We start from the raw sequence: 26,825 nt of genomic DNA on the forward strand, positions 1-26,825 counted from the left end.
GTATGTCAGAGACAAGGGATAAAGTGACCAAAACATTCCTGCCCTTCGTGAAACTTAATCTCGGTAAGTTTTAAGACAAAAAGCCATCCAGCAAGGAAAACTAGGGTGCTTCTTTAGAGGGGGAAATGGAAGAATTCAGGTGGTGACACTGGTGCAAAGACCTGAATTTAAAAGAACGAATCTTAAGAACCTTTCAGGGAAGTCTTCCCACTCGTTAGGTTGAACACTTAGTGACTTGGCGATGGGAAGTCTCCACAAAGCAGCCAACATAGCCAGAGTACAGCAACCAAAGGAAAAACTGGGAAGTTAGGCCAGATAACAAAGGGCATGTGGGTGTCAGATCTGGAATTTAACTCTAGGTGTGACAGTAAACCACTGGAGTTTGAGTAATAGGAAAGTGACAAAATCTGATTTGCCCTCTTAAAAGGCTCTGGCTGGAGTTCCCATCATGGCTCAGCGGTAAGGAACCCAACTATTATCCATGAGGACGCAGGTTCCATCCCTGGCCTCGCTCAGTGGGTTGGAGATATGGCATTGCTGTGGCTGTGGTGTAGGCCAGCAGCGGCAGCTCCACTATGATCCCTGCCCTGGGAACCTCTATGTTCCAGAGATGCAGCCCTAAAAAGGGAAAGAAAAAAAAAAAAGCTCTGGCTGCTGTGCAAAGTATGTATTATACATACATACACACACTACAGGAGAGCACAAGCAGAAAGAAAACCATTATAAGCTACTGTAGTTAACCTGTTCTGATAGCAGTGGTGGTCACAAGTGCTAGCTGACTCAGAATATATTTTCAAGATAGAACCATGTAGATTTGCCTAATTAAGGACTACAGATACAGGGTATGAGAGAAAATCAAAAGATGATATCCAAAGTATTTGTCCTGAGCAACTGGATGTAGGTTCCTTGAGAGATGGAGTTGGAATGCTTATGCCATACCAATCAAGATGCTGAGTATAATCTGTTTCAGGAAGTTTAGGACTTAAGAGATATTTATAAGCAACTAAAATGCTGGCTGGAGTCAAAGTCGTGGGATTGGGTAAGATCACCTAGGGAAGAATGATAGTATTGTCTGCAACAATACTGAGCAGTAGCCACTTACATATAGTAAATACAAAGAATCCATTCACTACCACCCTCCACTGTACGTTGTAATAATTTTACATGGGCTACTGCAAAAGCCATTTCTTAGCCCGTCTATTTTGTTCTCAACACTGCACTGTTTTTTTTTTGTTTTTTTTTTTTTTTCGTCTTTTTGCTATTTCTTTGGGCCGCTCCCGCGGCATATGGAGATTCCCAGGCTATGGGTCGAATCGGAGCCACAGCCACTGGCCTATGCCAGAGCCATAGCAACTCGGGATCCGAGCCACGTCTGCAACCTATACCACAGCTCACGGCAACGCCGGATCGTTAACCCACTGAGCAAGGGCAGGGACCGAACCCACAACCTCATGGTTCCTTCCTAGTCGGATTCATTAACCACTGTGCCACGACGGGAACTCCTGCACTGAGTGTTCTTAAGTGGCAGTTTTATTAGGTGACCCGCTATTCTCTCCCTCCCAATCCCACCTTCTATACACACACCTTAAAAACCTTGAGTTTTCAACTGTTAAATGGAGATTAAAGTTAACATGTAATAGAACTCTAAAACTGTTCATAGTAGTTCTTATCTGTTGCTTCAGCCTATCTCTAGCTCTAATAAATCTATACTCTTTTCACTTGAGTGAAAAACTTAGTCACTGGATTGGATTTGGACACACAATTCTCTCTCCTTCTTTACCTAGTTAACTACTCCTCAGCCTCAAGTCTTGGTTTAATCTTCCCTTTCAAGTCTTTCCTGATCACTTTGACTAGGTCATAACCTATCATGGCCTTAATACCTATCATCAACCATGTTGCTCCATCATGGTATTTACTATATTTTAGTGTCATCACATCAGTATCTTTGATAAGACCATTCAATGGAAACAGGAACCATAGTGATTTTGCACCATTGATGGCAAGGCAAAGAGTACCCAAATTTGCTGAATAAAGATTTGGTCTGCTGACGTAACACAGCGGCTTCCTAATATGAAGAAGTCAGCACTTTAAGAACACAACACTAAAAACTGACTTTACTAAAAAACTGACTTTACTAAATCAGGTGGTCTTTCACTACTCACACTCAAAGAGCCAGTCTTCTGCACAGGACTGATTAGGCTTCAGAACAGCTGTTAAAGTAAAGGATTAAAATCCTGCTTGAGAAAAATGTAGTCGTCTAACAAGTAAGTAAGGCAAGGCTACTAGAGATTTAAGCTTTTCCCCCTCCTCTCAGGAGAAGCACTTCTCCACTTACTTTGTGGGACAGTATAAAGAACTAAAGCAAACTTCACTCAAGGACAATAAGTTATCAGATTTTAATGATGTAATCTAATTTAAAACATTCACTAGTCTTTTCCAGTATTTTTGTAGAATTCAAAATGGGAAAGGGTATAGAGATGAGCCTTAACAAATTACCTTTATATTCCTGAGAGTTTTCCCTCCCCATTAACTCTTCGGAAGGGATAAGCTCAAGGACAAAACTGATTCTTTTAAATATAACTTATAGTCAATAAAACTTTAAAGAGCGCTAATTAAGAACTCAACCGGAATGGGAATTCAGGAGCTTGGAGATGAAATGAAGAATTTTAACTCTGCTTACCTGTATCCCATTCCCCCTAATAAGATATATTATTGAAGATATAATGAATACAAATTTCCTAAGACACTTAGGCTGACTGCTCAACTACCTTCTACGTTTTATGAACTGGTTGTCAACAGAGCACCTCAGTTAATGAGCCTTCTGAGAATCACACACATTCTCATGTCTCCAAGTTAAGTCTCCCACATAACAGAGTCATATATACTGGAGACAAAGAACTGTAGAAGCTAACTGATTAAAAATATTTAACGAATTTTGTTTTAATATCAAGATACAGTGATCAGAAAAACTCTTTCATATTCCTTCAGGATATTAGGATCTGAAAATAAAATTGTCCTAACCAAAGTTATCAATGACACTCTACCTTAAAGCTTAAAATAGGAGTCTCATTATCCACATGAGATGATTGATACTGTGCATTTATGAAAGTACTTTATACAAGGAGTCTTGCTATACCAAGAAGCTACAGTGCCATGTATGACAATCTTTTACTTTGAACTCTGCTAGAATATGCACTTGACCAAACAAAAGGCCTTCTGCAGGTAGGACAAGTATTCACATATTATACAGAACACTTAGTACCAAGACTCAGATCGTAATGGGATTTTTTAAAAAGTTCTCTGCCCCATAATGAGGCACTCTTTTAAAAAATATAGTCTGAATTGAGGCATAAAAGCTTTCGATTGAGAATGCAATGGTAGAATGCCAAAAAAAAAAAAGGTATATTTCAAAAAGAACAAATGATTCCTTTAAAAACATACATAGAAATAATCAAACTACTAACACCTTTACACATTCACATCTGCACTAATGCATAGAAATTTGAAAACTAGAAAGCATTTCTCCCCATCCCATCTCTGAACTGATTCATAGAGATTACTGTATAAAGAACTTATTTACTTCAAGTTTGATTTTAAATGTCATGAAATTATCTTCTACACAGACAGCAAATTTTAGTTTTTTATATAGTCCTTTTATATAGAAGGACTGTAAGCATACATCATCTAGGGATTACCCAGTAAACCACGAATGTTTTATTCCCCTAAAATACAGCAAACATATGGTTGTGGTACATCCCAGGCAGATGTTGCTTAAAGCACACAAGGGGAGGTGCTAGAAGATATATTTTTTTTGCGAAAGTAAAGATAACCCTTCCAATATGATGTACCACAACCACACATGAGAAAAGTCAAGAACTTATTTTATTTTAAAATAAACATTGAAAATCCGCCTCCCGCCTTCCCCACCACACTACAAAACTTTTGAATGTGGAATGTTCAATAGCCTATATATTTAGTAGGTTACAAAACCAGCAAAAACTCCAGTTGTCTCTTGATGAATGTTTGAGAACAGTTTTGTGGGTTTTCTTTTTTTTTTTTAAGTATCTGAGCACCTACTGGAAAAATTCTTTAAAGGCTGAAAACAAAATTTCTGCACAGAAAATACCATTAACTTAGTAGCCTTTGCTTAATAGGTGGGATTAATTCTCCATGAAGTCAAAGTGGGATACAACAAAGCAGCATAAGTTCATAGGCACACAGAACTAGTGCTCCAACTGCTAGCACAAATTTCAACATAGTACATAACTTACTAAACTCTCCATCTCCATCAAACTTAGGACTCTCCCTATATATCTAAGGGAAGTAATCACCACTTTGAATATAAATACCTCCATGAGAAATGGATAATTCAATCAGAGTTAGACAAAAGGTAAGTGCAAGTACTATAGAAACAGCTGCTGGAAATAACCATAAAATTTGTAACTCTAACTGCATGGGGTCAACCACATAAGCTGCTAGCTGTTGAACACCAGTGTTTCAAGATACAACTTTTATAAACATGTTTTATTTGTTTGCTTATACCATCAGAACTGAAACTACTGACTGTCATTTCCCTAAAATAGGGAAACCATCTAAAACACATACTGGTGCTTTTCAAAAGATAGCAATTTAAAAGGGTGGTAGCAGCAGGCATTTGATATCTTTTTTCTTTCAAAAACTTTCAGGCTGCAGGAGAAACATGTGACCAAGAGTGTTATGATTATCTATTAGAGACGTTCATCAGTACCTGTACCAATTTAGGTGACAATACAGCAAGATCCAAGGATTAGTGACAGACAATGTACATCATAAGGAATGATATATAGTACCAATCCTTACAAAAGTCATTGTCAAAGAAACTGTTAAGTGTTCAAAAAGGTATCTAAGTATTTCACATTAAGTACAGAAGCGGCCATCCAGATTACATCCCTTATTTGTTGCATATTTTTCAAAAAGTGCCAATCAAAGCCTAATTTTGCACTTTGGCTTTGTCTTATACATTATCAGCTGGTAAAAAAGCAATTTACATGTATTTTTAACCACAGTTGTCTGGCCAGAGGATGAATAGTGCTGTGTCAAAGCCTAAGGCTGGTAGACAGCCCTATTTGTGTGATTAAGGGCCCATGCATAATTTGGTATGCATCTAAATGTTCAGTGCTCCAATTTAACTGGAAAAGCCGTGAAATGCAGTTGTTCTGCCAAAACCACACTCCACTCCTTCCATCTTCCTTTCAAGGGAAATATTTTAGTTTTGTCAATTACCACTGAGTAACTTTAGGGCTGATTTGTAGATTTTATCCAATGTCAAAAGTCAATCTTGTTTTTTCCAAGCCACTTCAGATAACTATGGAGATATCACTCCATAAAGTATATTATGTTTTACTCCTAAGCAAGGGTAAGGAATCTGAGTATCATGTGCAAGGCTCAAGATGACGCTTAGGACAGAACATGCAGAGTAAAAATAGTTTCCTTCCATATCCAGGTAATATAAAGCTGACAATTGTAGTCCTGTCTTTATGGGATGAAAACAGTCCCTTTACAATGTTTCCTGAAAGGGAGAACAAATAGATAATAACTCTTCTGGTAACATATTATGGTACACTGGCCAGTGTGTTTTTGGCGATTAAACATAATCCTGTGAATCAGATTAATTCACTTGCTGAGTGTTCATTTGCGGCATCCCTCTGTTGGGTCTTGGGGGCCCTCCACGACCTAGAAGACAAAAATGGCATTTGGTTTTTCTTTCAAATATTATTTGTTTTGCCTTCAAGCAGATTTTCATCTGAAGTCAAGAAGCATGTGGGCAGCTTGTCACCACATTATTAGGTTTAAGAGGTCAATTCTTCAGTGTTCAAGTTTCACCTGTCCTGGAAGTTGTCATGCGCAAATTTGCTCATGTTCTCTAGCTAAAAGAAGAGCAGATCTAATGGAGTATTCCACCAGTACTCATTCATTCATTCATTCAACAAATATTTATTGAGTGCCTACTATGTGCCAGGCACTGTCATCAGGCGTTGGAAATAGATACAGCAGTGAAGACAGACAAGGTACCTGCTCTCATGGAGCTTACATTCTAGTGTACACTCTAAGCTTACATTTCAGTAGGAAGTAACATCATACTATCAAAATTAATAAAAGCACCAGAATGAAAAACAGACCTTATTACCTAAACTGTTAAAAAGAAACTACAGAACATTCAAAATTGTATAATGACTTGTAACAGATAAAGTAACTTTTTACATGCTGTTAAAACAGATTTTTAGCTACCAGTCAACTTAACTTTCATAGAATATGCTACAAGATGAGAAAGAAGAACATAACCCACATTCACATGCAAATATCCTTTGATACTTCAAGTCAGTAATTCCCAAGTGATCCATTTTTTTTAAATGCACCTTTTTTTGCTGGCCAGTTTCTACTAGCATTGAAATCAAAGTGCTTTGTAATTCCTCCTTAATATACATTTTATACATGTTATGGCCAATATCTAGAGGAAACCTATTCAATTTAACCTCCCTCAAATCGGAGAACCATTTAGAACATCAGATCATATGAAATGCTGTCTCTAATTGTTACACAGATTGACTTCCTGCCCAAATAGGAAGTAGTTTTCCTATGGTAACAGACAAAACCAAAAACTCCTAAAACCTGTAATTTTTAAGTATACTTCTATTAAGTTAGGAATTTTGGAGGTTTTGCTTAAAAGTCAGAAATAACTTGACATTTATATCACTAATAGTGGTCCAAAAGGCATTAAAATTTCAGTTAGTTCTATCACTTCTAAATGGTTCTCTAAATGTAACTATGGCTTATCTGGCCATTAAAGGGTTTCTGGCCCTAAAATATAATAGGCATGTTTGAAAAATAAAAGAGGAATAATAAATTTATATAAATGTTTGATCTCATTCCAAAAATGTCTTACAAAAATGTTTCAATAAGTACTTCCTAAAAACATTTAGCAGGTTTTAGGACCTGAAAAATAATTTGCAGTTGGAAAAACACTTTTTCTGAGGAGGAGAAATGTTCTTCTAGTTTTCAAGACAGTTTATATGGTAACAGGGAGAAAGTCATTCAAAAAATTAAATTTGGGTTCAAGATAAGTTTTAGAAACAGAGCATTTCATTTAATCCCTAGCAACAAGTCTGGAAATGTAAATGTATTCCTAACATGTAACCTACATGCAGACTATGAACAGCTCTTCCAAGGCCAGAACAGAAGCTCCACTTAGGAGCTAGGATCACCACCACAAAATATTACCTCGTGGGGCTCCCCGTGGTCCACTCTGCCCAGAGCCTCGCTTGAAATTCTGCTGATATCCATCCTAAAAGACAAGCTAGTTAGTACTGAAGCAAAGATAATTTTTAACGTGTACCCATCTACCACTAATTCTTATAGCCTAATGCTTGTAGAATACAGATTTATTTTTCTTTTAAACAGTGAAATACAGCATTGCTACAAGTTATTCCATAATTGTTACTTCTCGAGATCAATGACATATATTTCTCTGCTCTTAAATATCATTGTTTTTGTTACTCCATTAAATGAAAACCTATTTAAGCAAGAAACCAAAAAGCAAGTCATCATTTTCAATAAGGAATTATCTTGTACAAAGGTACAAGACTAGTCCCAAATTAGTTATTCAAGTCCATCAAGCAGCTACATCAGTCCCTTTCATTGGGGATATTTTAGGACAGATTTCTACTTTTAAAACAATTTTACCTACCCGCTGATAGCCAGAGTAGTCCCGGGGAGCAGTGAACTGAGACTGAGTATAACCACTGTTTGGAGTGTTAGAGAATGAAGGGCGGTAACCATCATATCCTCCTAAAATTTAGGACAAGAAAATAATTTTATCATCTTCGTAAGTAATTTTTACTTTCTTAATACTGACCAAGGGAAAGAATGAAAAACTGTAAGCCATGCTAGTTACTCAAACTAATTTCTAAATTCCTATCTAGAGTCAATCTGTTCATACATTTCTAGAGTCTTAGTTGTCTTATAGATGAAATTTTTCACCCATCCATGCATATACACATGAAAAAACAAAGAAAACCTCCATAAGGTCTGATAATTTATAGAAAGCAGTTTCCCCCTAAAGTATAGTAGTAGATATGGATTTAATACATACAAAAAGCTCAGTCCCAATTTTGCCAATTTAAAATGACTACCTCAACACATACTAAAAATGTGTACCTAAGAAGCTAATGCAGATACACGTTATTCCTAAAAATCATGACATATAGAAATATGTGCAATACATAGAAATATATTGTACAAATCAGAAAAAAACATGAAGTTGTTTTTTGGGTTTTTTTTTTTTACCTCTAAATCCATTAGCAGGTCCCCTGTATCCATTCATCAAGCCTCTAGCACCACGGGAGCCTCCACGAGACACACCACGACTATTGTAATAAGGCTGACTGCTACGTGGAAATCCAGTGTTCTGCTGGGGAGGCTGCTGGTGGTTACCAGTCACTTGATGGGGCTGGTCCTGGGAACCATGGTAAGTGCCAACCACTATAATAGAAAGAAAAAAAATACATACATATATACACACACACACAAAGCTGTATACATACATACATGAATACATACATGCATACACACAGCTCATTACATTTGTTTTCCCACGTTTTCTGGTTTAAGAAATGTCTTACACAGTATCCTCGAAGTTTAATTACATCTTTACGTGTTCATATTGACAGTAAGGAAAAACTACATACTAATGAAGGCCCGGCTCTTTCTCCTACTCCTGTACTAAGCTAATGGGAATCAAATTCTCCAACAATGATTCCAAATCTTTCAAAATACACAATCCTATCCTTCCAAATGACTTGAAAGGCTATATTATTAAACATCTTTTTAGAGGCATCTGTCTATTAACACAAGAGACCCACAATAATCAAACGATCTTTATTTATACACTCATTTACCATTTTGTAACTTTTTTTCATTATAAAACTCCTTAGTGGTAGTTTTCTAATTCTTTTAATATTCCCTTGATACTTAAAACATACAAAACCCATACTCTCCCCCAGCTAAGCAGCTATATGGTAGGATACTCAATCACAAACAAATGAACAGAACCTTCAACTTACATCCCACCTTAATACCTGATTACATTTCAAACACTTTTTTTGTGTGTGTGTGTGTGTGTGTCTTTTTGCTATTTCTTTGGGCCGCTCCCGCGGCATATGGAGGTTCCCAGGCTAGGGGTCGAATCGGAGCTGTAGCCACTGGCCTATGCCAGAGCCACAGCAACGCGGGATCCGAGCCGCGTCTGCAACCTACACCACAGCTCACGGCAACACTGGATCGTTAACCCACTGAGCAAGGGCAGGGACCGAACCCGCAACCTCGTGGTTCCTAGTCGGATTCGTTAACCACTGCGCCACGACGGGAACTCCACATTTCAAACACTTTTAAAGCATGGCCATGCAAACATCAGTGGAAGAAAGTCTCAGGCAAAAAGAAAAGAAAGTTCAAAGGTCCTCAGAAAGGACAGCGCTTGTGATTGTGGCTGGTATGCACACACAGGAAGAAAACACGATATATAGCAGGATCTGGCAGGGGCCAAATTAAATACTTGTAAACAAAGGTTAAGACTTTGGGTATCTTTTTAAATGTAATTGGAAGTCACATGGAGGTTCTGAACAAGAGAGAGACAATGGATTTTTTTTTTTTCTTTTTACAGCTACACCTGAGGCACACAGAAGTTCCCAGGTTAGGAGTCCAATCCGAGCTGCAGCTGTGGCCTATGCCACAGCCACGGCAACACGAGATCCAAGCTCCATCTATAACCTACACTAGAGCTTGAAGCAACTCCAGATCCTTAACCCACTGAGCCAGCTACTGAGCCAGGGCCAGAGATTGAACCCGCACCTTTACAGAAACAATGTCAGGTCCTTAACCCACTGGCCACAACAGGAACTCTGCTGATTTACATTTTAAAACAATCACTCTGACTAGTATGTGAAGAACGGACTGAAACAAAATAAGAATTAAGGGAAACAACTGCAATATTCAAGATAAGAGATGACAGAGCCTACTAGAGTGGTTAGTGTGGAAGTATTTAAGAAAAGCACATGAGCGAATTTTATTTTTTACTGAAAATACCTGCAAATGTTTTATTGATTTTCATAAATAATGTATATTTTGAAATGGTTAAGAAAAGACCATCTAGCTCAAGTGCTTCAAAATCTATTAGTAAAGTCAAGTAGAATATAAGAATAAGACAATCTGGGAATTCCTGCTGTGGCACAACCAAATTGGTAGAATCTCTCTGCACAGTAAGTTAAAGGATCCAGCGTTGCTGCAGTTGCGGTATAGGTAGCAACTGCAGCTCAGATCTGATCCCTGGCCCAGGAATTCCATGTGCTGCAGAAGCGGCCAAAAAAAAAAAGAACAAGACAGTTTGAAATCAACTGGCACAAAGGGCAAAACTAACCAAATCAAATGATACATACTAACTCAATTTCATTACACTACCATGAAAAAGTTAAAATAGCAAACATGTCAGCATAATGTCTAGAGGACCCAAATATATCTGCTATAAAACCAACTTACAAATGCAAGTATACTTTGTTCCACTGTGCTTCTCTTTACTGGGCTTCACAGATAGTACATTTTTTATGAATCGAAGGTCTATAGAAACCTTGCATAGGCCAAGTCTATTGGTGCCATTTTCCCAAGAGTGTTTGCTCATTTCACATTTCCTGTGTCACATTTTGGTAATTCTCCCAATATTTCAAACTGTTACTTTGTATTTGTTACGGTTATCTGTGATCAGTGATCTTTGATGTTATTGCTACAACTTACTGAAGTCTCAGAGGACAGTTAGCATTTTTGGCAATGAAGTTGGGCTTTTTTTTGGCCACATCCTCGGCATGTGGAAATTCCTGGGCCGGGGACTGAACCTGCACCACAGCTATATCCTGAACCACAGCAGTGATAACACCAGATCCTTAATTGGCTGAGCCAACAGAGGGCTCTGGCAATAAAGTATTTTTGAATTAAGACTGCATGCCTAATAGATCATAGTACATACAGTGTGAACAGAATTTCTATTATGCACTAGGAAACCAAAAATTTCATGTGCCTCACTTTATCAAGATACTCATTTTTTTTTTTCCTTTTTATGGCTACACACCTTCAGCATACAGAAGTTCCCAGACCAGGGGTTGAACTGGAGTTGCAGCTGAGGCCCACACCACAGTGAAGGTAACACTGGAGCTGAGCCGCACATGCAAACTAGGCCACGGCTTGTAGCAATGCCAGATCCTTAACCCACTAAGCAAGGCCAAGGATCAAACCCACATCCTCACGGAGACAACATCGGGTCCTTAACCCACAGGACCTCCAAGATTTTCATTTTTTTGCATTGGTCTGGAACCAAACTCAAAATATCACTAAGGTATGCTAGGCATCAAATAATTAAAAGAGCCTAAGAACAAGAAGCCCAGTTTTAACATTCAGAAGCTGAGCACAGATAATCTAACTGACAAATTTCTATCAGATTATGGTTGACTGAACCTCCCTACTCATTAGTGATGCCAAATAACACTACAGGGGTATGTAAGAAAAAAAATCAATGCTGACCCAAGTCTATCATGAAACTGGACAAACAAAATTTGTTATTCACATCAGTGTGATAAAATTAAAGCATTAATTCCTATGATTCTTAGCAGTTTGCCAGTTTGTTGCAGGATTCCTATTAAGCCTCCTAAGAATTAAATAACCAAGACCTGCAGTTCCCTTTGTGGCGCAGAAGAAATGAACCCAACTAGTATCCATTCATGAAAACGTGGGTTCAATCCCTGGCCTCGCTCAGTGGGTTGAAGATACAGCGTTGTAGTGAGCTGTGATGCAGGTCGAAGACGAGGCTCAGATCCCACCTTGCTGTGTCTGTGGTATAGGCCGGCAGCTGCAGTTCTGATTGGACCCCTAGCCTGGGAACTTCCACATGCCACAGGTGTGGCCCTAAAAAAGACAAATGAAGTCCAAAATCTCCTAACATAACACTGCCAATAACTGCACTGGAGGGAGCTTGCCAGTGGCCTAGCAGTTCAGGATCCGGTATTGCTGTCACTGCCATGACGCAGGTTTAATCCCTGGCCTGGGAACTACCATATGACATGGCAAAAAAAAAAAATTCCTGACAAGTAAGTAGCCAAGGAAGTGACACTAGTTTTCCTACCTGTTTGAAGCTGTTCCTGCTGAAGCTCTGTTTGTTCTACTTGGTGAGGCTGACTGGAAAAGCTCTGGTTATAACTGGTCTGGTACTGATTCTGCTGTTTTAAAGTTTCAGGTTCATTAACAGGAGGAACTGGGGCATTCATATTGAACACCTACAAGTAAATAAAGTAAATTAGTTCTTTTCACTATGCTAATTTTCCTACTTTCAACACGGCAGATCTCAATGCTGGTTTTACCTGAAATGTAAAGAGCATTAGAGAAGTCTCAGACATCATACATACATACGAATCCTTCAATTAATGAAATATACCTCAATGTATTAAAATACATATATACTACATTGTTCCCTAACCCCAACCTTGTAGTTAAAGCAGAATACAAATGAGGATTAAAGACACATTATCAGAAGCTTTGGAAATGCTATTGCACATGAGAAATCCTTTTAAGAGATAAAACCGCCTGGTACAGTATCATTTATATAAATTAAATAAATCTATGAACTTTTAAGTTCAATATTTATTTCTATTGATATTGTAGTCAAAAGTTAGTATTTTATTTTATTTATTTATTTTTTGTCTTTTTTGTCCTTTTTTTAGGGCCGCACCTGGGGCATACGGAGGTTCCCCAGGCTAGAGTTCCAATGGGAGCTACAGCTGCCAGCCTACACCAGAGCCACACCAACACCAGATCTGAGCCGCATCTTCGAGCTACATCACAGTTCACAGCAACACTGGATCCTTAAACCACTAGGCGAGGCCAGGGATCAAACCCGAAACCTCATGGTTCCTAGTCGGATTCGTTTCCGCTGAGCCACTTGACAGGAACTCCAAAAGTTAGTATTTCAACTCTAAGAATTTTCCTGTGAGCACTGTTTTAGTTGCATACTATAGATCACAGTATTTTCATTATCATTATTTTCTAGAAATTCTGCAATTTAGAGATGCTTATTACTGAAGAACCAGGGTGAAGTGTCATATCTCTTAATTTACTTTGAGAATAACTTCAGTAAAATAAAAGAATAAGCAAATACGGCAACAAAGTGTAAAGAACTGTTAATTCAAAGTAATGGTCTACATATAGATATTCATCAGTCTACTTTTTCGGCATGTTCAAAATTTTGTTAATCAAATCAGAAAGGTGAACCTACAAAACAAAAAGATGTGGACACCTAACACCGAAGAATCAAATTTTTCTTCTCTTCTGGGAACGGAAAAAAAAAAAAAAATGAGAGTTTATGGTCAATTAAATATACACTCTACAGCTAGGGTAGATGCAGACTCAAGCACAAAGTTAAACACATTCTGTTGAGACTCTAGCATGAAGACTACACACCAGGCACTTACTGTTAGCTGAATTAATTTGCTTACCGTTTGCATGGATTGGAATGGAGCTGCATTTACATTGATTCCACTGCTATGTAAAGGTTTGCTTGTTCCAGCCTGGAACACCTGAGGCTGAGAAGCAGCAGGAAGGGATGATGATGCTGTAGTCTGGTCTGTATTTAAAGAGATTGCTGCCTAAACACAAAAGTGAATAGATGCACTTTAGTGATGACCTAAATAAGCCAAGTCTATCACCCAAACATGCTAACAAACTCAACCATTTTATGAAATACAAATACCGCAGTGCATGCATTAGGTCCAAAAAGAAGATATCCTATATTAACAGTTATTTATCGCCAACCAATTAATGAAGTTTATATGACCTGGTAACAGAACTTGCCTGAATCTGGTCAATTGGTTCCTTTTGTGGTCGTTGCTCTGAGGCATGAGAAGGCTGGTACAACGGCTGAGATGCTGTATATCCCTCACTTGTGGATGAAACCAAAGGAACCTACAAATAAGTAAAGAAAACAAAGCTTCATTCTGTTACAAAGCAACTCTAATGCAGAGAGCTAAGAAACAGACATTACCTGTTAAAGAGACTATGATACTTAGTAACTGTAAAAATACACATATTATTAAAGTTCAAAGTTAAATAAACTCTAGTCCAATTATCAAGTTTCTCACAAATGCTTCTATGATGATGTCATCTACACTAAATTTTGTAATTATGACACTGAAAACATGTCCTTCTCCAATTGTTAGTTCAAAATTAAAAGGCTTCTTCCTTCATTATAAACACAAAGATTAACAACAACAAAAAAGATGCTAAGTTCATCAAAAGAAAAAAATAAATCAAAATATAGAAATAAAGGCTGACAGCTTCCCATGCTAGACTCAGACGCAGACTAAATTCATACCCGATTTTCACAAGCTAACTAAGAAAGAAGTCTAATAACTGATTAAAACAAACCTACAAAAATATTTATATCACTCTTACCTGTGTAGCTTCTGGTTGTACAGAAACTTGATTAGGCTGAGCAAGTCTAGATTCAGAATGAACTGCAAAATTGACCAAAAAAATTGTCATAAAAAAAGTTCTTCAGAGATGTATAAATACCTTTTACTTGGTTGCTAAAGTCAAATTTCCATAGTCAAAAAACTTTTTTAGTAATCATGAAAATAAACGGGAAAATATAGGTAAGATTTTGGTTTTCAAGTGAGCATTTTCAACTCATTGCCAGTCATTATTAGTCAACTGTCAGAATGGCTTTCACTTTAGTCAAGCAACATAAGGTATTATCAAGACAGTACTAAAAATGAAGTATAGAGCAGAATAATAAGAATCAATGCCAGTGTTATCCAGAGTCTTTTAAAGCAGCAACTATTAAGTGGCATTGCTCTTACACAAGACTTTAGGTAGATAGTATCTAGTGACTTTTTTTTTTTTTTTTTTGTCTTTTGTCTTTTCGTTGTTGTTGTTGTTGCTATTTCTTGGGCCGCGCCCTCGGCATATGAAGGTTCCCAGGCTAGGGGTTGAATCGGAGCTGTAGCCACTGGCCTACGCCAGAGCCACAGCAACGCGGGATCCGAGCCGCGTCTGCAACCTACACCACAGCTCACGGCAACACTGGATCGTTAACCCACTGAGCAAGGGCAGGGATCAAACCCGCAACCTCATGGTTCCTAGTCGGATTCGTTAACCACTGCGCCACGACAGGAACTCCATCTAGTGACATTTTAACATTATTAACTTTCAATACAGTTTCAAATTTTTCCAGGACTTCCCTAGTGGCCTGCCTTGTCACTACTGTGGCACAGATTTGATCCCTGGTCAGGAACTTCCGCATGCTGAACACGTGGCCAAAAAGGGGGGGAAAAAAATTCTAATGTTTCCACAAGGAATAAATAAATAAAAACACACCTTTAAAAGCCTACATACAATTTAGTATACATATTATTGCCAGCTCCCATCATCCTTTCAATCCCTTCCCAAATCACTTTTAGACAGATAATTAAAACAAAGTATCTTAGGAGTTCACAGTTCAGTGGTTAATGAACCTGACTAGCATCCATGAGGACGTGGGTTCAATCCATGGCCTCGCTCACTGGGTTAAGGATCCGGTGTTGCCATGAGCTGTGGTGTAGGTCACAGACTCCGCTCGGATTTGGTGTTGCTGTAGCTGTGGCACAGGCTGGCGGCTACAGTTCCAATTGGACCCCAAGCCTGGGAACCTCTGTATGCCGCCCTAAAGAGACCAAAAAAAAAAAAAAAAAAAAAAAAAAAAGTATCTTAAAAAAAAAAAGAAAAAAACATATAGTATCTTTGGTTAGTCATTTGGAAACAGTTATTTTCATTGGAGTGTCTAATGAACTCAGCATTACCGGAATATCTAAATAGCTTTACAGGTTATGTAAGTGCTGCATTTGTGGACTGGCACAGCTAAAACTATTTGTTTTCTCCCTCTGATAGAGCTCAAAAAGTGAACACTAGTAACTCTGATTCCCTGGCTCTGTTTTCTAACTTTTTTTTTTTTTTTTGTCTTTCTGTCTTTTTGTTGTTGTTGTTGTTGTTGTTGCTATTTCTTGGGCCGCTCCTGCGGCATATGGAGGGTCCCAGGCTAGGGGTCGAATCGGAGCTGTAGCCACCGGCCTACGCCAGAGACACAGCAACGCGGGATCCGAGCCACGTCTGCAACCTACACCACAGCTCACGGCAACGCCGGATCATTAACCCACTGAGCAAGGGCAGGGACCGAACCCGCAACTTCATGGTTCCTAGTCGGATTCGTTAACCACTGCGCCACGACGGGAACTCCTGTTTTCTAACTCTTGGTGGAGAGATATAAGCTCCATTTCTCTAAAGTAGAGAAATCCTAACTACGTTACCATATTAATTGTGTTCATTAAACATGTTTTTACCAGCAACTCCTTTCATGACATTTAAGATTAACAATATTAAATGTGCTACTTTATATGGTTCCACTTTTATGTCCTTAATGCTGGCCTGTTCTAGGAAAAAACAAAACTCAAAATTACTAAACTCAAAAGAGATGCTCCACTGAACACAACACCACGCACCTACCCTATTTAGTATGTTGATGTTTCAAAAACTGGTGTAAAAACAGTAGTTTGAAACTTCAGCTGTCTTCAGTCTATCTTTTCTCCTTTCCTCTTAAGCATTCCCTAAATCACTTCGCTACTGCATCTCATATTTTTATTTAAGTAATAAAATGTTCAGAAATTCTAAAAAGCTGCAATCATCCTTCAAAAAAGACACTTATTTTTATTCCTAGATTAATTTTGAAATAGGAAAAACAGGTCCATAGTTCTGTAAGTCAGGAAGTGGTTAATAAGGGGCAAAGAGGAGTTCCCATCGTGGCGCAGTGGTTAACGAATCTGACTAGGAACCATGAGGTTGCGGGTTCGGTCCCTGCCCTTGCTCAGTGGGTTAACGATCCGGCGTTGCCGTGAGCAAGGGGTTGCAGATGCGGCTTGGATCCTGTGTTGCTATGGCTCTGGCGTAGGCCGGTGGCTACAGCTCCGATTCAACCCCTAGCCTGGGAACCTCCATATGCTGCGGGAGCAGCCCAAGAAATAGCAAAAAGACAAAAAAAAAAAAAAAAAATAAGGGGCAAAGAGAGAGGGAGGACAAGTAGGCTTCTGGGGTACTGATAATGTTCCACTTCCTGGGTGCTGGTGTGTTCAAGTTTGTGAAAACTCACCGAATTGTAAATCTGCATGTACTTTTTTTTTTTTTGTGGCCACCCTGCAGCATATAGAGTTCCCAGGCCAAGGATCAGATTCAAGCCAAAGTTGCAACCTAAGCTGCAGCTATGGCAATGCCGGATCTTTAACCCACTATGCTGGGCCAGGGATTGAGCCTGCATCCCAGTACTCCCAAGACACCACCAATACCATTGTGCCACAGTGTAAACTCCTGCATGTACTTTTATGTATGTCTATTTGCCAGTAAAGTTAACATGATGGAACTACATTTAGTGTTCATATTACAGAAAAAAAAGTAATATTTCCTATAAAATTAAAAGATACAAGATCTAAATATTAAGCAAGCATTAAAGAGAAAAAAATTAATTTTCACAAAGTTCACAAAAACCTGAAAGCTTTGGCTTTATCCTTTATTTCTCAAATGAAAATGTACCATCACTAGAGTTCCTGCTACGGTGCAATAAGTTAAGGATCAGACTGCAGCAGCTTGGGTCACTGTGGAGGTGTGGGTTTGATCCCCAGCCCAGCGGCAGTGGGTTAAGAAACCAGCACTGCACAGCTGCAGTATAGGTCACAGCTATGGCTCAGATTCCATCCCTGGTGGCTAACTTCCATATGCTGAGTGTGTGACCAAAAAACAAACAAACAAAAAGTATCATTACTAACCTGGAGGGCAAACCAGTTGGGGTATGTCCATATTTTGGGCTGGATTCATAGGCTGTGCAGATACAATGGCAGGATCAAGTGTCTGGTTTTCAAAATCCAACATTGAATCCTACAAGTTAGGATACAATGGAATTAAATATGTAAACGCTTAAACCTTCTGTTATAGTGTTTGACTAAAAATGTAAACGCTTAAACCTTCTGTTATAGTGTTTGACTAAACCACACCTACCTGTATGAAATTATAGGGCCCCTGCATTTGCGCCATAAGGTCCTGTACTCGTTGTCTTCTCACGAGAGGATCTGCTTGAGCCACTGGAGTCAAAGAGTGAGGCTCTGGTACTGAAGGAGATGCAGCCTGAGGTTGCTGCTGGAGTGAATTTACCACCTAAAGGGGAATGGATTGGAACAGTGACAGAGGTCCGTCATCATGACCAGTCCCCAAATTACATAGGCCATCTATAGTGTAAACAGAATAGCAGACTCAAATGCAGTCAACCTGACCAAATGATGCTAACTTTAATGTTCTGATCAATGCCACTTCTACAATGTTCCCAATTCCACAGGGTCACCATGTAGACTTTCAGATTTACCCCGTAAACTGCTTTCAACAAACTATCTGTGCTTACTTCCTAAAATCATGGATTTTACTTAAAACTGTTAAGCCTTTACATTAAGTAAGGCTACATATCTATATCAAACATAAATCTATTCCACTATCTGACATATGCTGAACATTCAAGAAATGTTGACTATTATTATCATGAAGCTTGAGCTCCCATCATTTCATTCTCTCTGCAGATACCACAGCATCAAGCTCAATCATTTCATCTAGACTGCCACAAAAGCCAAAGCTCATTCCACCTATCATTTTCCTAGTTCTAATAATTTCTCCTGATTATTGTTTTTAATAACTCCCTGCTCTGCTGAGAAATCGCACTAATTTTTAATTGCCTCAAATTTATATTCCTTTTCTGGCTTTTAAGCCTGAGCAAGTCATACCAGTTGAGCCTGGGCAAGACATAACCTTATCTCCTTTATAAGCAATACTGAGATAACAGAAACTGGTAATCAACAGCACTAGGATGGAGGAGGAATCTAAAATGACACTCCAATGTATCACTCTGTAAGGTAGGTCTTTCTGAAGGCTATCCAAGTGGAAACTCAGATTTTTATAGAGCAACCTGATAAAAAATCATATACTTTGATAGACAGATTAACCCCCTAAATTACACACAGATATTTGTATAATTTCCTTTTTTTTTTTTTTTTTTTTTTTTTTTTGTCTCTTTAGAGCCACACTCGCGGCATATGGAAGTCCCCAGGCTAAGGGTCAAAACGGAGCTATAGCTCCTGGCCTACACCACAGCCACAGCAACAACAATGCAAGATCTGAGGCAACACAGGATCCTTAACCCACTGAGCAAGGCCAGGGATTGAACCTGCGTCCTCATGGATACTAGTCAGATTCGTTTTCACTGAGCCACAACAAGAACTCCAATATCTGTATAACTTCATATAACTGGATCAGCAAAGCAGTGATTATATTAAATATCCACAGAGATAATAAGCAAACCATCTTTGAAACAGAACAATCTGAGTTTGTTATTATAATAAATGTACTAACAATACAAAATACTTAATCTAAATCTGTTAATTAGGAAATAAAAATTACTATTAAAGACAAAAGACATCAACCTTGTAACAGAGAACTCTTACCTCAACTGTTTCGACTGTCCACTCATCTACCTGCTCCTTTTCACCACTGCTGAACTGTGTTTCTGCCATAAATTGTCTATTTACATACTGCAAAACAAAATAAATATTTGAGACCTCTGTTTGAAAGGCAGAAAGGAAAAGACAGCATTAAATAAAAATCATACCTCTGTTGATTCGACTTCACTTTGTTCAGTGTATTCTTCTGCTGGCTCAGGTTCTAAGAGGTTAAAAAAAAAAACGAGACAAAACAGTGTGAGTTATCTTTTCTTAAAGTTAACAATTAATTCAATCTCCAAAACAATTCACCATCACAGTTTGAATTTATTTAGTTATAGTCAACAGTCAATTTCTATATTTTATTATTCTTACAATATATTTAGAAAGTTTTCCATTTATTCCAAAATAAATTACTTTATTTTAATAGGAGTTATTCCAGATCAAGTATAAATGCCAATAAAACAGCATCCAATTCTCCATTTTAATCTACTTGGTAAAATGAAAGTGATAAGGGGTGGGGGGACAACAACTGTCCTATGTTGCTCTGCCACCATAAATTCCATCAATGTGCAATCTTCTCTTCTAGTTTCAACCTAATAGCTAACACTACTACCATGCCTTACCATGTGCCAGGCACCATATACATGTATTACATATAACTTCCTAAGTGGAGAACCTAAGGTATGGAGAAGTTTGGTAACTCGCCCAAAGTTACACAAAGTGTTGTAGCCAAGATTTTATCCAGGCAGTCTGATTCTAGAATCCATGCTTTTAACCCATTACAAAATGTATACCCCACCAATAATTTCAATAGTACTCAAAATTTTACTCAGCAACTTAAGTTATCATAGAAATACTCATAATAAGTGCTTACCTACATATTAGTGATGTGCTGGGTGCTAGAACAGAACTCTGGCAACTGAGGAATTTATAGTTCAAGATCATGGAATTATAATCCTCCATCATTAAAAAAAAAAAAAAAGAACAAAACCTCACACCATTCATGTCATATACTGGCATGGTAAACGGCAATAAATCTAGGCACATCAGTCAAAAATCTATTTGAAAAGCCTTATAACAGTTGCCTCTCATCCATACTCCAACCCAGCAATACTGCAGCAAGAGAAAACATCAGTTTGTAATTGTGATCAAGATCAGTAAGATAAACAACTGATATTTAATACCTCAGGGAATTACTCTTAATTTGCTTTATCTTAATAAGTGATCATGCTTAAAGTTTCTTTAAAAATCTAAGTGTACATACACAACTAAAGAAATGTACAGCTTGAACTTGTAGTAAAGGAAAATAAAAACAGGACCCTAAACTAAAGCTCACATCCATCTGAGTACTCACCAGCTTCAGCTACCTGGTCTTCAACCGTCGGTGCTGAGGCTGCCTCTTCTTCCTCACAGAGCCCATTCTGGTGGTTGTGGGTGCTGTCAAAGTAGTTTGACTGGAAAACACGCTCAACAATTTCCTTTAGAGCTTTATCTAAAAACAGAATATGAATTATAATCTTGGACTATCTAAGGATGCCTGACTTGAATAAGATTCAACATTCTACAAAATACTGTGGTGGTGGGGGGGAAACCCTCATCACCACCTAAAAACATTAAATTCCAACAGATACTTATAACAGAATGATAGGAGCCAAAAAACTATTTGTAATATTCTTCTTCTTTTTTTTTTTTTTTTTTTTTGCTTTTTAGGGCTGCACCCACAGCATATGAAGGTTCCCAGGTTAGGGGTCTAATAGGAGCTACAGCTGTCAGCCTACACCACAGCTCATGGCAACGCCAGATCCTTAACTGACTAGGCGAGGCCAGGGATCAAACCCGCAACCTCATAGTTCCCAGTCAGCTTCGTTTCCACTGCACCTCAAAGGGAACTCCCTATTTGTAATAAACTTTAAGTATCTTAAATAAGTTAGTTCAAAAAGAGCTAACAATTACCATTTATTCATTCAATAAACACTTATTTAGCACCTAACTATGTGTTAGGCAATATACTAGGCACTGGAGCTACAGAAAGCTAAGTAAAAGATACAGTATCTACCCTCCCTAAGCTTACAGTCCAACTGAGAAGAGTTATCAAACACAAAAACAGTAAAGTTACATCTATGAAAAGTACTACACAGAAGTATAATGGATTGGACCTAGTTAGGGAAAGACCATGATAGGCTTTCTTGGTGTTAAGTACTGCAAGAGCTGAGATCTGGAAGATCAGTAGAAGAAAGGAAAGAAGTGCTTCAAGGCAAAAGCAACATCATTTACAAAGGCCTGTACAAAGAAGGATGCCAAATGTATGAAAATTAAAGTATGCATTCAAGCTGACACCTAGAGAGTAAGAAAAAGCATAAGGAAAAATGAGTCTGAAGAGACTCATATGGGCCAGAACATGCAAAGTCTTCAAAGTCAAGGATAAACGCCTAACAGATGTGATTAAAATAAAATCACTAAAAGACTTTAACGAGGGATGGGTGGTGGTAGATTTATTTAAGAGACTGCATAGACAAGAAAGGCAGAAAAGTAGAGAAAGAGAAGTAGATTCAAAAGATATTTTACGAGTTCGTGTCGTGGCGCAGTGGTTAACGAATCCGACTAGGAACCATGAGGTTGCAGGTTCGATCCCTGGCCTTGCTCAGTGGGTTAAGGATCTGGCATTGCTGTGAACTGTGGTGTAGGTTACAGATGCATCTCAGATCTGTGGCTTTGGCATAGGCCAGTGGCTACGGTTCCGATTAGACCCCTATCCTGGGAACCTCCATATGCAGTGGGAAGTGGCACTAGAAAAGGCAAAAAAATAAATAAATTTTAAAAATTAAAAAAAATAAAAATATCTTAAAGGCAAATAAAACTGTCAGAATTTGGTACACGAAGACATAAAGGGCACATGAGAGCAGTGGAGGAAGGTATCTGTCAATTACTCTCAATTTCCTGGCCTGGTAGAGTAGATGTAGAGTAAGGCTATTTCCTAATGGATCACTACAGAGAAAAATGTTCGGGGACAACATTACATCAAAGTATTATCAAATTAATCCTATTAAAAATAAAACTATCAAAAAAAACCAAAAACCAGGAGCACAGCCAAAAAAACAAGGAAAAAATTTTTTTAATTTAAAAAGTGTATGAAAATTGAATGCACATAAAAATACTAATTTGAGTAAACTGTATCTTGGCATTAACTACAGATAAAGATGTTACATCCCTAAGATGCAGGAACAACACTAGGTAGAAAATAATACCAAAGTAGACTTAAAGCTTGGACTTTAATCCTTGTTATTCCTCAATAATGCTCATGAAAATTTGATGAGGCTTGACCTAAAACTACTTTTTGAAGCTAACAAGTTTACATACATGACAATCACTTTCCAAACTTCAAGTGGTAAAATCAATACATATTTGTGGCAGAACTAAAATCAAGAAGCCAAAGTTTTTTTTACAAAGAAATATAAACACAAGTTAACAAACAAGAAAATGATTTCTTACATGAAAAGACAGAAAAGGAGTGGTTCCTCATATGAGATCTACACACTTCCCTAAAGCAAATACACTCCAAATTGCATCATATAGTTTTGCCAACTAAATCTTATAACCCAATTAGTTTCTTTTCAACCAAATAGCTAAAAACAAAGCACAGACAGCTATTTTTGGCATATATGTTCAAAAATCTACTTCCCTAAAATGACTTTAAAAATATCTAAGGCTCTATTCTGATTTACCAAGGGGTTCAAATCTAAAACTCCTCATTTACTGAGGTAGTAAAACTTAAAACACTCTTAAAAAAAAAAAAAAGATCAAAATACAATCGCATATTTGTAGTTAAGGAGCTTACATATAGAATACTTGTCTAGATATTAGTTTTTTTAAAATACAGGGAAAAAGAAAAAGAAAGTCTCAAATTACTAGAAGTCTAAGAAAAACTAAAGAAAGACCAAGGCAATGACCATGAGTACAAAGTACTGGGTACAGTACATATGTTTCACGTAATGTCATCCAAAAGAAAAAACCAGCCCCTATCTAATACCAAAAACAATGAAGAGTCAATTTGGATTTAATGTGTCCGCCTTAACTAGAATTAACTTATGAACAAAACCACATTAATTTAGGACTCCTGTCTTTACAGATTTTTGAATGTTTGATGCTGGTGTTTTGACTTACACAAAAATTTTGCAAAAATAATACAAATACATAAAGAAAATAAACCAAAAAGTAAATAGTGGATGAACGTTATTTACATAGTTCTAAAATTTCTTCAATTAACATAACTTTTAAATAGGAAATCAAATTTCAAAGATTCTCAGGCACAAAATCAAAAGATGTCAATGATACTCACAGGTTGTTCCACATACAGGTTTTTCCTTTCCTTCTAGCAAGTCCCACAGGTGAATGGAGGCATGTTCATACTGCTCATTCAACCTTAAAATAATAAAAACGCAGCCAGTTAACTACCTTTGAGTTGCCAACTCAATATAACATTTAGGAATTTCTATTATCAAACAGCAGTATACCTCAAGCTCATGTCCCGTTCAGGGTCTGCTAATTTGTAGAACTCATCCAACAATGACAATTCCTCTTCAGACAATATTGGCACTCCATTCAAACCTTGCTTCAAGTCAGTCCGCACTTCATCATCTCCCAATTTGTCCAAAACATACTGTAGCTCAAGTACAGTTTTTAAACGTTTCTGTTCAGCTTCTTCTCTCATGAGCTGCTCCCGACGTGCTGTCTTCTTTATTGTTTTCTGAATCTGCATGAGAATATCAACATAAGACACAGAAATGAATTTTATGAAACTCTATTTCAATTTCAGGTCCAACATAAATAAGGCATATGTCATTCATTTGTTTGTGACCTGACAAACAAGACTGATCCTCAACTTAAAAAGTTGTTTTTTGGTTTTGTTTTGTTTTTAACATTTTAGGGCCAGAGGTGTGGCATACGGAAGTTCCCAGGTTAAAGCTGCATCTGCAGTCTACACCACAGCAACTCCAGATCCAAGTACTGTCTGCGACCTACACCACAGCTCACAGCAACGCCAGATCCCTGCCTGACCCACTGAGCGAAGCCAGGGATCAAACCCACATCCTCATGGATACTAGTCAGATTCGTTTCTGCTGAGCCACATGGGAACTCCTAAAATAAATCATCTGTTTTAAGTAGATGTTAGAAATTCAAAATACCTCTTTCCCTAGAAGATTACTATACTGAAACGGTACCAATGAAACAATTTGGAATTTGCTTCAAAACAATCTAACAGGAAACAAGGGAGTAGAAGTATATATGAAATACAATTGCCCATGATAACAATAACTAAAAACTAGGTATGGGTAAATATGAGTTCACTATAGTCCTTCCTCTAGTTTTGAAATTTTTGGTAACAGAAACCATAAAGATTAAAAATGTTAATTAAGGTCCTGGGTCAATACAGCCACAACTAAAAAAATTACCTATATCTATCTCTATGAAAAAATGGTCCAAAACTCTTAAGTGCTTACTACTGACTAAGAAGATGTCAACATCCATTACTGACCCTCATCCCAAACAATCTACCACTGGCATTAACAAGGCATTCCAACTTATTTAAAATAGTGACTAAAACTGATTTGTTTTTATAGATTAGGGGATGCTGCCAGAGAAAAAGAAGGTGGCAGTAAAAGATAGGGAAAAGCTAAGTATGAATATATTTTCCCCACTACTTTTCTCCTTCCACCACTCCTTTTCTTCCCTGGGAAGGGCTGAAAGGAGAGCATCAGCTGAACTTAAATTTCTCCTTTTTACACACTTAGCATCAGTATGGGTCAAAGAAAGGTCAGTCTTTTTAAAAGCCATGAGAGTGTTGTTTTTTTTTTTCTTTCTTGCCAGGAATCAAACCCATGCCACAGCAGTGCCAAAGGATCCTTAACCCAATGAGCCACAAGGTTACTCCCCATGACAAGGTTTTCCTTCCCATCTTCTCCCCCTTTCTGAGCCTCACTAGGATAAACTGAAAAAGAAAAAAACAAAATAAGGACACACGAAATATATAACAAAAGGAGAAATGGGGAAGAGAGACGTGGAAGAAATGATAAAGGTTGCAATACAACAGATGTATAATGGCAGGAGATAGGGTAACAGATTAAATGATATCTTAACCATAAATAGTGGGTGAGGAGTTCCCGTCGTGGCACAGTGGAAACGAATATGACTAGGAACCATGAGGTTGCAGGTTCAATCCCTGGCCTAGCTCAGTGGGTTGAGAATCTGGTGTTGCCATGAGCTATGGTGTAGGTCTCAGACACGGCGTGGATATGGCATTGCTATGGCTCTGGCGTAGGCCGGTAGCAACAGCCCTGATTAGACCCCTAGCCTGGGAACCTCCATATGCCGAGGGTGCCGCCCTAAAAGGACAAAGAACAAAAGAGAGAGAGATAAATAAATAAATAGTGTGTGAATAGTACATATGAATAGAGACTTGAGATCTCTCTAAGCAAGAGTGGTCCAGCAAGCTTTCAAGGAGAATGTGACATGTACTCCTAAGATAGGTCTTATTGGGGTGTGTGTGCAATTTTAGAGCAGAGAGATCTTTATAGGTAGCTGGAGGCAGGAAATATTCTAGAAGAAAGGCAGGAATGAGAAAGTAAGTCAAGAAAGCAAAAGAAGTAAGATAATAAAGCCACTATGGATGAAATGAGCAGTTCAAGTAGGGAACATTATGAAGACTAGAGAATGTAGGCTAGAGCTAAGTTAAAGAAGCTCTTGAATGAAAAAAAAAAAAAGTTAATAAAAAGTACATACAATAAGGAATGAGAGGTAGGAATTCCCATTGTAGGGCAGCAGAAACAAACCCAACTAGTAGCCATGAGGATATGGGTCTGATCCCTGGCCCCACTCACTGGGTTAAGGATTCGGCATTGCCACGAGCTGTGGTGTAGGTCACAGATGCACCTCGGATTCAGAGTTGCTGGGGCTGTGGTGTAGACCTGCAGCTGCAGCTCCAATTCACCCCTAGCCTGGGAACTTCCATATGCCTCGACTGTGGCCCTAAAATAAAACAAAAAGAATCAGAGTTAAATAAAAGGACCGCCAATAAAGTTAAAGGCCCAGTGAAAAGTTCCTGAAAACACATACCAAAAAAACAAGGGCTCACTGGGTTAAGAACCCAATGTAGTGTCCATGAGGACTCAGGTTTGATTCCTGGCCTCACTCAGTGGGTTAGGG

The 26,825-nt window shown here is 38.1% G+C and overlaps 1 protein-coding gene across 2 annotated transcripts in view; it reads right to left on the minus strand.

The window, feature by feature from the left end:
- Positions 1–3,864: 3,864 nt before the first annotated feature.
- The window catches only part of CAPRIN1 (cell cycle associated protein 1), a 43,612-nt gene continuing 20,651 nt past the window's right edge, over positions 3,865–26,825 (minus strand). Inside the window, exons 5-19 of one of the 2 annotated variants that reach the window (XM_005661021.4) lie at positions 24,137–24,375; positions 23,962–24,044; positions 20,980–21,117; positions 19,793–19,845; positions 19,629–19,715; positions 18,142–18,297; positions 17,913–18,021; positions 14,518–14,579; positions 13,918–14,028; positions 13,563–13,712; positions 12,197–12,347; positions 8,323–8,517; positions 7,724–7,824; positions 7,258–7,321; positions 3,865–5,712 (exon numbers count right to left, since the gene is read on the minus strand). In XM_005661021.4, coding sequence (XP_005661078.1) covers positions 5,648–5,712; positions 7,258–7,321; positions 7,724–7,824; positions 8,323–8,517; positions 12,197–12,347; positions 13,563–13,712; positions 13,918–14,028; positions 14,518–14,579; positions 17,913–18,021; positions 18,142–18,297; positions 19,629–19,715; positions 19,793–19,845; positions 20,980–21,117; positions 23,962–24,044; positions 24,137–24,375 — 1,764 coding nt within the window. In that variant the 3' untranslated portion in view covers positions 3,865–5,647. Of the gene's footprint in view, positions 5,713–7,257; positions 7,322–7,723; positions 7,825–8,322; positions 8,518–12,196; positions 12,348–13,562; positions 13,713–13,913; positions 14,029–14,517; positions 14,580–17,912; positions 18,022–18,141; positions 18,298–19,628; positions 19,716–19,792; positions 19,846–20,979; positions 21,118–23,961; positions 24,045–24,136; positions 24,376–26,825 lie in introns of both variants that reach the window. The other variant, XM_085011510.1, reaches the window with a different exon arrangement.

The sequence above is a fragment of the Sus scrofa genome, chromosome 2, assembly GCF_054392235.1.
Source record: "Sus scrofa isolate SSC_HxYL_T2T_F1_AM1 chromosome 2, Sscrofa_HxYL_maternal_Yorkshire_Landrace_v2.0, whole genome shotgun sequence".
Lineage (NCBI taxonomy): Eukaryota > Metazoa > Chordata > Mammalia > Artiodactyla > Suidae > Sus > Sus scrofa.